Source organism: Anopheles aquasalis, chromosome 2 (assembly GCF_943734665.1).
Source record: "Anopheles aquasalis chromosome 2, idAnoAquaMG_Q_19, whole genome shotgun sequence".
Taxonomy (NCBI): domain Eukaryota; kingdom Metazoa; phylum Arthropoda; class Insecta; order Diptera; family Culicidae; genus Anopheles; species Anopheles aquasalis.
Window position 1 is genome coordinate 40,647,501 of NC_064877.1, and position 11,065 is coordinate 40,658,565.

The 11,065-nt window shown below is 45.9% G+C and overlaps 1 protein-coding gene across 2 annotated transcripts in view; it reads left to right on the top strand.

The window, feature by feature from the left end:
- Positions 1-10,623, top strand: part of LOC126581383 (spastin) — a 15,726-nt gene extending 5,103 nt beyond the window's left edge. Inside the window, exons 2-6 of one of the 2 annotated variants that reach the window (XM_050244986.1) lie at positions 4,237-4,407; positions 4,779-5,324; positions 6,682-6,938; positions 7,039-7,924; positions 8,000-10,623. In XM_050244986.1, the coding sequence (XP_050100943.1) occupies positions 4,237-4,407; positions 4,779-5,324; positions 6,682-6,938; positions 7,039-7,924; positions 8,000-8,163 (2,024 nt within the window). In that variant the 3' untranslated portion in view covers positions 8,164-10,623. The remainder of the gene's footprint in view (positions 1-4,236; positions 4,408-4,778; positions 5,325-6,681; positions 6,939-7,038; positions 7,925-7,999) is intronic. The other variant, XM_050244987.1, reaches the window with a different exon arrangement.
- The last annotated feature ends 442 nt before the right edge of the window (positions 10,624-11,065 follow it).

Consider the following 11,065-nt stretch of genomic DNA (forward strand, 5'->3'; position numbering starts at 1 on the left):
GGATTGCGTGCTGTGTGCAATGGAGCCTTGGGAGGCCGCTAGAACCCGTAACTATAATTTTCCATGTCTGGACACAGGTCTGGGTACAGGTACATGGTGTTTGGTTGGGTATCCTTCGGCGTGCATCATGATGCTCCGTTTCAATGTTTGTTCCGTCGACCTATTTTTCTTCTTTACACGCCTTTCTCATGGGATCCTTGTGATCGGTTACCGGTGGTTGCCGGACGCCGATATTAGATCAAGTGCATCCTTTATCCCCGCGGTGGACACAAGAATTAATGGACTAGAAATAAACGGTCGAACGTACGGACAGTGTGGTATGCGTGTTGCGAACGTCTGAGAATTCTCATGAGGGCGCCAGGTTCCTGGTAAAAATAGCTGTGGTGCGTGCGCAAAGATGACCACACATGGACATGATGGTGGAATGATTCGCTATTTGTTGATGATGGATAACCACTTCTACCTTCCAGATGTGTTAAGTAGTTTCTTAAAATGCAGACAGCATAGGCTAGAGGTTGTATCCATTTTTGCTCTAACTCGTGTTTCGTCGATGATATGGTAATTGCTTTTCCTATCGGAAAGAAATCATATTATGAATACTCTTTTGCCCTTCATTTGGAGTAAGCAAACATAATTAACAGCAGACCGAGCATCCAAGAGACTGTGATGATATTTGCAATGGATTAATTCGCAATTGAAATAAAAAGACCGAGAGATAGAGACAAGCAGAGATACTGGCAGAGCTATACAGTGTTCCATAGTGAACCTGCAGTGCCATAGAACCCATGAGTCAACAAGAACATGTTCTAACATGCATCGTTCGTGAGCGATGCCCGATCGACCAGCTGGAACAAGTTTCCACTTATGGATGTCACTTGTGCGCTTCGCTACCGCGACCATACCGGTGCTGCTCAAGGGGTGGACGCTCCAGTGTAGCTCAAAGTCGGCGGCCACTACTCCCCTTCGGTTTGTTCGGAAGGAAGTAACACATGGTTGTTTTTTTTTTTTTTTGAGAAAGTTCATTCGCCAGGTGGCGTCATATTTTCGCTTCTGCGCACACTTGTACCCAAAGCCGCCACCCGCACAATAACCGATGCTTATCCCTTCTGGGAAATACGACATGGACGGCTCCCTTCCTGAGGTTCGTCCAACGAAAAACCACCATAACCTGGGTGTCCACTTGAGTGCAATGGAAAGTTGTATTGCGCAAAACCGCTTGGGGGAGGTTGAAGCGACGATCCAGAAGGGCGATGATGGGGCGAAACCGAATTTTGCACCATTAGTACAACACCCCCCCGTATCGAATGGCCGGTACCCGCTCTATACTCGTCTTGAATCGCTAATGAGTGTGGGTAGAGAGCCAAAGAGTACCAGCAGCCCACATTGCCAACAACCGTTCGTGCTTTAATATGCGAATCGAATTGAGACTCCGATGATGCTCCGATGGACCGAGTGCGAATTGGCCATTAATGCTGTGCAAACATTGCCTTCTCAGTTCGGCACATCCAATTCGAATGGAGTGGAATGGAGCGGCCTGGGGTCGAATGTCCACTCCATTGCTCGCCGTGTGGGTGTGGAGCTTCCTCAGTCAGTGGACTGATCAATCAATAAAACTTCGATCCAACAGAACATTGAATCACCATCCCTGAAGGGAGAGAATGGGTCCACCGAGAGTGAGTTCACACGACGATACAGAACACGGCAGGAAGAAGGAAGTCCAAAAGGCAGCAGTTACACAGTGTGGCTAGGATGGCGTTTCCTTTGGCAATGCAGCTGGCCGGGCTTGGTTCGGAATAACGGGGCCAGCGGCACATCTGCGGTGTGTACTCACTTTGAATGCAGAATCGGTCGGCTTGTTAGTGAGTTTTGTGCTTCACTAGAATGGCTCTTCTCGTCTCTGACTATGGCCTAACCGTTTCCCCTTTTCGCCCGGGCCCCGGGAGGTGGTAAAAGGATTTTATTGCAACTGCAACGTGGGTGCTGCACGTGCGGCCGTAGCAGAAGGAACATCAGCAACAGCATCAACAAGGTCAACTGTAGAAGGCGGACTCGACTCTTTGTGCTGTTTAAATCCAAAAATATGCTTTCATCGTTTTCCAACAACGAACATCGTCCGTCGGCTTCTCTGCCACATAATAATAATGCTCGCTGAGTCATCTCAGGGAAATCCTGTGCTTCATTCCTCCAGCGGTGGCCCCAGGAATGCCGGGCAAAGTAGCACCGACCGAGCAACGAGGAACGAAATTTTGCTCGTCCTCACACACGGTTCGACGCTGCGAAACCATCCTTCACACTCCTGGTTCGTCTTTCTCATTGTCATCCTGCCGGCAACCTGGCTGGGACTGGGTTGTGTCAGCACTCGTCGTCTTAGCGGTCGGCCATTTGTTTAGCGAGGAGAGAGAGTTCACATTGCGAGAACGAACGGAGGCTGCTGGCGTAGCTCCACCAGCAGCATTGTCATAAAGTTCTGCCAGCGGCAACAACGAACGGGACGGATGTTGCGTTCAGGTTGGATGGAGCATTTCCGTAACACACTTTGGCGTAATGAGTGACTTCCTCGGAAGTGGCCGCTTAGCACGTTGTAAACCGTGTGATGGTGTGCTCAGCACAGCTTCCTTGCCGGCCTGTTTGAGTTGACAATGATACAAAAATAATGCCAAAATGGTAAAATATAATATGACGAACGGCATTAAATGACACGTTTAACTGGCTTTACTGTGTGTTGAACTTATTTGAACAGTTCATTGCGCATATTTGGACAGAAACATTTACATTTTAAATGTAATCCACGAGCAACCAAACATCGTTACAACGAAAACCACGCCACCAGCTACGGATAGTCCTAAGTTTTGTTCAAAAGTTCAACAAAGTAAACTCCCCGATGTTTGATTTTTGTACTATTCCAATTACAAAGAAGCAATTCAAAAATATACAAATTATTTTTTATCCTTTATGACAAAGAAAAAGTTGTGCACATCGAAAGCTGAACTAGATTTTGTTTCTTCTTCTTCAATTATATTAATTGACAATAATCCACATCGCAACTCAATATGAACCGCCATCGAATTGTCGTCTGATATTATTTATTTATAAAAACTCTTATACTCTATAACGAATAACAGAAACCATAAAACCTTTGCTATAACTAAAAATGCCCTGTTGAAATTATCAATATTAAACAGAATCCCCATGAGCGATATTTGCAAGTCGCACGGGAACAAGCTTGCAACACGAAGGTCCTTGTTATGCTGGATCCACAGTTTTCTCTCCACGATTCATTGTCGAACCCAGCACAGCTTGGCTGTTGGCTGTGTTGAGACATTATTTTTCAATTTGTGCTGTAGACAAGAAATTCAATTCATTCATAGAACAACTCGTGGTGCAGTCCCGTTTTTCCTGGCGCTTAATACTCGTATAGGAGATGACACCAACCTTCCAGGTGATAATGAAATGCATCGTTTTAGAGGGTAGGTGGCAGACACCCGTATGTGTTGCGAGGCTAAGCCAAGGATCTGATGCCAAAATAGTCATCCTATCTACTAGCTGCCAAACGCGTTACCACACAGCAGCAACAGTAGCAGTAGCACCTATACAAGAGCGCCTTATGATGCAAATTTGATTCTCGACACCTGAGCATGTTGAGTATCTCTCGAAACAGAATTTGGCGCAGAACCAGAAGCAGAGAGGTCTCGTTACGTGGACAACAGGAAAGACCAGACAGAGCCGCGATAAAAGAAAAAAGGCGGTTCTAATCGCTCTCGTTTGTGAATCTGCAACATCTTGTGCCGATTAAAGGTCAGCCGAAAGGGAAACCTCGTATAGGTTCGATCAGTGGGTGGTCGTTCGTTGGTGGTCAGTTGCCAGTTCTGACAAAAACCCACCGCCGAAGCAATTAGACCAAACTTGGCTTCGCGTGTGGCAAGTTCGTGGTGCAACAGTTGGTTTTCTAGACGGCTAATCTATCGGGAGTTATGGTTTCTGTGGGTCATTATAGGTTTAATTGGGTCCACTCAGGCTGGCACTAGGATCCGTATTTAATTGCTCTCTCTCTCTCTCTCTTTCTCGACGGCTTAATCAATCATAATCTATCTGCCATCAGCAAGCAACTTATGCAATCGTTTGAATTTACGCGAAAAGCAAATAATTGTTTAGCGAACACAAAAGTTATCCTTCGTATTGGATGGATCCATTCCAGGACTAACACTGATTCTCTCTTCTTGTGCGCTTTGCTTCCAGATCAAAAAGAGCTGGCCATTGAGCTGTACCGGAAGGGCATTCTCGAGTTGGAGCGTGGTATCGCCGTGGAGTGCTGGGGTGGTCGTGGAGAGGTGTGGGAACGAGCGCAGCGATTGCATGATAAAATGCAAACCAACCTTTCGATGGCACGTGATCGGTTACACTTCCTCGGTAAGTGCTCCTAGTCCCCAAGTCCAAGCCCCTAGCAGCCAGTGCAGGTCATCGTGTCCTAGATGGAGGCGCCTGTAATCGCAGCGTGTATGTTGTGTGGACACGTGCTTTACCTTGCTGTCCTATCGATGTGGAACAAGTGTTAACCGGTAACCGATAGATGATAGATTGTGCACCCGAGTAGACATCATGTTATCATCCCTTTTCCTTATTCATCGCTAGCTATCGATTACTTCTGCTTGTTTGTCCACCGCTTGTCCCATTTGTTTGCTATTATTTATGCTAAGTTTATTTGTTTTTACTTTTATTTTATTTCACTCCTTCCTCCCACGTTTCCCCCGCTATCGTCCTTCCGTGTTCATCCCGGCCAGAGTGCATGTTGGCCGCGACACGGCTCGAGTTGATGAGCGAAACAGAGCAGACAGCAGGGAGTGAGAAAAATCAAAGCCACCGACACGCCAAGGTACATCGGCAGAACACATTCACACTTAGCGATACGAACATGACGCTCGACGGCACGGCCCGGCCAGCCAACAGCGACCATAACCACTCATCGTCGTCCTCGTCCGTGCCGCCATCCTCTGCATCGGTGTTCTCGTCCCCAGCCCCACCCCAATCCACCGCATCGCCGTCATCGATCTTCAGCAAGTTCAAGCTTCCCATGTTTATCCCATCCGCGCTGTTGGGAGCAAACACTGAGGCCTATCAGGATCCTAGTACGAAGCAGTGTCGCGCTGCCGAGAACAAGATAATATCATTTAATGAAAATTACCCAACGCCACCGTCGGGGTCGCGGAGTGGCGGAACCACTCCGACTACACCGACGGGATGTACCACGTATAAACCGGTGGGGACGAGGGCGACGGGGACGATGGCACCACCGCAAACGATGTCCGTTAGGCAAACCAATCATGAAGGTAAGAAGTCTTTCTTCTCTGCTCCACTTGTCCATCCGGCCTCGGCTCGGTGGACATTGTAGTGGACCGGGCTATGGTTTACTGGGCTGAAGAGAAATCTGGGGACCAAAATGTCCAATGGGATACGGTCGATTTACTCTTCACTGTGTTTGCTCGCGGGACTGGGCAGGCAATTAACAGCTGGAAAATTGATCCCGAAAAGGTGACTAACGGGCATGTCCACTCTAATCGATAGGAGGTTACGCTACCTTTGTTCTCGTAAGTTTTGGACAGAATTTCAGGTGTGCTTCCATTTTTCGGAAGGTTGATAGAGAACTGAGATACTTTTTTGTTAAATGCCATTTGCATCCCGGCTATGGCTTATATTTTAGTTAATGTGAAAGCTAATATCGAGCCATCTATTATTATGGAGCAGCTCACTGGTCGTTTCGAAAACTGAGGACGAGGCTTTTGAAAACGGTCCCGCACTCTAACTTTCCCGCAAAAAAATGCGTTTTTGTTTGACCAAAATGCTACCAAGTCTTATCATTCTTAGTCAAATTATTCGTCGATTGATCCAATTGTTACCACGGATGTTAGTTTGTTTAAGCTCATGTCAAACACGATAATGAGGGCTTTCCTTTTTATGCACACCTTCTGACCGATGATACTACGGCAGCCGTAATTTCTTTGGTTCATTCAACTCGCCACCGGTGAGGTAACCCGACCCGTCTAGTCTGTTTTTTTTATCGGGAAAATTGTTTGTGGCTTCCTCCAAGCGCCTAGTTCGTCGTTATTGAGTTTCCTTTTACTAGGTCTCTGACACTCCTGGCGTCCGTGCCATTTCGCTCTATTCTCGTGCTGCTGCCTTGGTTCATTGTTTATCGGAAGCGGAATGTTCTTCCTTGTACATAAATGTTTGCTTTTTAATGCTTCAATCGTTTTTCTTATTATTGTCGTTTTTAATTTTTCTCTTTCGATGTAACATTAGTAAAAGTAGTTTTAGCTGTAACACTATTTCTTTACCGCTATGAGCTCACGTTGACCTGCATGTACTTTAGCAACCATTCAGATAAAATTTAAATTTCCGGCAAGTACTTTTTAATATCCCGGAGCAAAGAATTCATTAATTCGAAATGGTTTCGAGCCAAATTAAAATAGCTTCCGTAGATGATTTACCCTGCCCTGAACCGGCGATACGGTGGTTTCCGGCTCGAGTTCGAGTCACATCCGTCAGCATTCAACCAAGGGTCACGAGTCGAATCTCGAATGCTCTCATCCCTTAAAACCTATCATCGTTGCCGTTTATCATCACTCGCTAATGTTATTTGTTGCTTCTTTCTTTCGCATGCACATACACGAACGGATCATCGGGCAGCATCGGGCCGGAAATTAACAGTTGGCTATAAGCGTCCTGGCAACCTAGGGATGATGAATAAATCGCAAACCCTTCCGCGCAGTATGGGCGGCAGCAGGACAACTCCCACCGGTGGTACCGGCGCCATCGCCGGAGGACTCATGAATGGTGGCGCGACGGGGGCAGGATATGGTGCTGGGGTTACGTCTGGCGGCGGCGTACCAAAGATTGTGCCAAAACCGGCCGCAACGCCCCCCGCTATTAGGCGCCAGTTTTCGGTTGGTGACGTAATCTGTGACAAGGGGCGACATGTGCGCCTCCGTTGGTTTCGTCCTCACTCACCCTCGTCTCTGTCGTCATTTTGCTTTCCCATCGTAGATTCCTGGCGGCTCGCCAATTCGCAAGGCGGCCAACGGAAGCAAAGGTGGAGTCCCGGTACGTTCGAAAACGCCACTTAACGGTCAGCAACCGCAATCGACACAAACCGGTGCAGGGGCCCAGCAGCAGCAGCCAGCGATTTCGGTAAAGGGCGTCGAACCGAAGCTGGTGCAGCTCATCATGGACGAGATCGTGGAAGGTGGAGCAAAGGTGGGCTGGCAGGATATTGCTGGACAGGAGGTAGCTAAACAGGCACTGCAGGAGATGGTGATACTGCCTTCGATGCGCCCTGAACTGTTCACCGGGCTGCGAACACCCGCCAAAGGGCTACTTCTATTCGGTCCACCCGGAAACGGTAAAACACTTCTCGCGCGCGCCGTCGCGACAGAATGTTCGGCCACGTTTTTCAGCATATCGGCAGCCACATTAACCAGCAAGTATGTTGGTGAGGGCGAGAAGTTGGTACGCGCGTTATTTGCCGTCGCCCGGGAGCTACAGCCATCGATCATATTCATCGATGAAGTCGATTCGGTACTGTCCGAACGTAGTAGCAACGAGCATGAGGCGACCCGGCGTTTGAAGACGGAATTCCTTGTGCAATTCGATGGTTTGCCAGCCAACTCGGAAGCCGATAAGATAGTGGTGATGGCGGCGACTAATCGGCCCCAGGAGCTCGACGAGGCCGCTTTGCGGCGGTTCCCAAAACGTGTCTACGTTACCCTGCCCGATCTCGACACACGCGAGCTGCTGTTACGCCGATTGCTACAGAAACAGGGAAGCCCACTTGGTGATGCCGACCTAAAGCGCCTCGCACTACTAACCGAGGGCTACTCCGGATCGGATCTGACGGCTTTGGCACGCGATGCGGCACTCGAACCGATCAGAGGTATGATGAACAAGCGGCCGTAGTTAATGAAGTGATGGCAAACTAAGAAGTATTGTCCATCTTTTTGTTTTACAGAGTTAAACGTGGAGGAGGTGAAAAATATGGATCCGACTAAACTGCGCAGCATCCGCGAGGATGACTTTCACAACTCGCTCAAACGTATCCGGCGTTCGGTAGCACCGCACAGCCTGGCAGCATACGAGAAGTGGCTGCAGGACTTTGGAGACGTAACCTTGTAATTGAATGGTGCATGGGGTAGAACCATAAGCGCAAATAGTGGTTCCCGTCCCGGAAGCTCACGGTGGACGCACAAAACTCAAAACCACCCTCCCTTAGTGTGCTAGTCGCTCCACCTCAGGTTGTCGATGTGTGTATCGAACCTCTGATCATCAGAGAGTAGTTGTAGATGTATTAATTACTGGTAATTGTAATTGCTTTCATTTGTTGGAAAGATGAGTTCTGTGCTTAGTATGCGCTTGTCGACAGCTTGCCATCATTAATTCGTCGTTAGGTCAGTGCTTTCGCCATCGGTTCAATGCTTCGACCACTGAAGCTCGTTATATTTGTTTTGCGAGCGTCACAAGGTGAGCGGCGCACATTGCCGCTGGCGGTACAAAAGAGGAGACTGTTGCTATTACGAAAATAATCTCTGTAAAATATAATTTTAGTGTTATGTTCATATACTCTTATTGCTTAGATTAGTTGTATATATTATACTCGTTTTTTTATTCGATAGTTTATCGTACTGCATTCGTTTCGTTTGAGTTTCCGTGATCAATGCTGGCACATCGATATACAGCTACCCGACACACTCCGAATGGAATGCAAATTGGAATAAACTCGCGTTGAGAAAGTAACGATTCGGCAACAGAAGGTGCTTTGTCTCGGTGAAGAACAAAGAACAAAAATTAACAAAAGAAAAAAAAGAGAATTTGACAGATCGATCGAATGGTTTTGGGATGATTTCACTTTACCAATGTAGCCATGTTTAGATTTATTTGCTGCTTGCTTTCATCAACAGTTAGTGGAATTTTGATAAGAAGGGCTTTTCAATGAAAAACAACAAAATTAATTAGAATTGAAGACAAAATGATCAATACATTATTTGAAAACAGTTACACTGCAGATGGCATTAATGAAGGTTGTGAATCATTCCCATTACCAGTTTTTTTTTAAATTAAGCAACATAACATTCCCACATCGAACATCTGGTTCAAATTGAGGAAAATTCTCTCGCCACAATAGGCACTTGCTTCTTTGTGTACACGCAATGCTTCGACGAGAATCGAAAATTATTGCACAAAAAACGGAAATTAGTTTATTGTTTCTACCTTCAGTTGTTCAACAATCGAGGAACAGTTTAATGCAAAAGCAATATGGAAGCTTCAACGCTGGCTTTATGTTAAGCAATCAATTGGATTAAGACAGAGAATCAACACACAAAATAGAATGAGCCCATTTATAATGATAAAAAAAAAAACCGTTGCCTTGCTTCGAACAGAACTGCACACCCGTAGCGGATGTTCTACCAAGCCACAACAAAACAAAGAGTGTAAATCAAAGCTAGAGACATTCGCTTAAATGTGTGCCATGCGTATCATCAACCGCTCACAACATCATCTCGTACCATTTTGGAGTTTGTAATCAAACTATCATCGCCATCTTGAGGGAGCAGCCTTGTAATGTACAGTAGGAATTATTGTACAACTGATAAAAGGAATTCTATTATACATCGATGCAACAAAAATGCAAAGCGCTAATGCGGCGACAGAGCCCTGAGGCAATCGTACCGTTTTTGAAAGATAATAAGACGAAAAGAAAGACAAACAAAGCATCATCAACTTTACAGCCAGTAGCAGGGAATTCTAAGAGATTAGAATTTTAATTGATTAATAAAAACTATGCCCATCAAATCAGGCGAAAGGCACTCACAGGCGGTCGTGCGATATGCATGATTTAATCAAACGCTTAACTATTTTTAAAACAACAATGGTATCCTTGGGAGAGGACAAATCGGGGAGTTCCAAATAATGACACAAAATTAAAAAAAAAGATAATGCTGCAAATTGGCATACGTTACACGCAATCTTCTTAGCGCTTCGTGTCGTACCACTAAACTTACTCCATTTTCAGCCTCCAACGGTTCAAAAAGTAGTATTTCATGCGTTCGTTCAGTCGCTGGTAACAATCAATCCCAAAGCCAACCCAATTGTTCGAGAAATGAGGCACCAGCTGTGTAGCACAAACAGCCGTATCAGGTAGCGAGTAGATAGTATCCAACGTCACGTTTCTAATGAATATTTTCCTGCGTCCACGGTGTTTACGTAGACATACATTGTTTGTCCAGCTAAAATCAACACGCATTCCATCCGAAGCGAATAGCCGACTCATTAGCAGATGTGCGTTAGGACATTGCGGAACAAAGCGAAAGGAAAGCAAATGCAACGTTTTTAATTTTCCAACCGCTAAGCACATTTAGACGAACAAAAGAAATATTAATGCTTTGTACTGAAAAAAAAAAACGGCTGGACTGACATCTTCAGCTTATCGAAGAGGTAAAAATTGGATCGAGAAACGATAACAGTAGAGAGCTAGCGCTACTAAACTCTCGGCCATGGCAAATTTCCGTGGTGTTAACAACATTTGTGAGAATGTGGAGATGAATTCGAAAATAAAATCACAACAAACAAATGAAACAATGTTTCTTTCGGGAGGAGGGATGGATAAAATGAAAACTGCTCACTAGTTTGGTTTTTTCCATTTCCATATCCACACGTTGTCGGTTTTGTTCTCTTGTTTATTACCTCAGTACACTCGGCTCACTCAGTTATCATTTTCCTGTCGTTTTGCTTTAAAATAACTATAATTGATCCGTTCTCTCCTTATAGTGTTGCTTTTCTTTTTTAGGATTTTCAGCCTTCCTATCGCATTTGCCGCATATTTTACTCTCGCTCTCGCAATCCCTTCCCCTTCTCCCTTCCTTCCCTCTTGTATATCACACTTGCGTACAGCTTCTGGACAGCAAATGAATGTTTGCTGCACATAGGGTCTTATACTCGCATTCCCACCACATACATGAGGCGTAAATACAGTATCTCTTTGTTTTCTGTTTACTGTTTCTTCTCCTCCATCAACAACCCT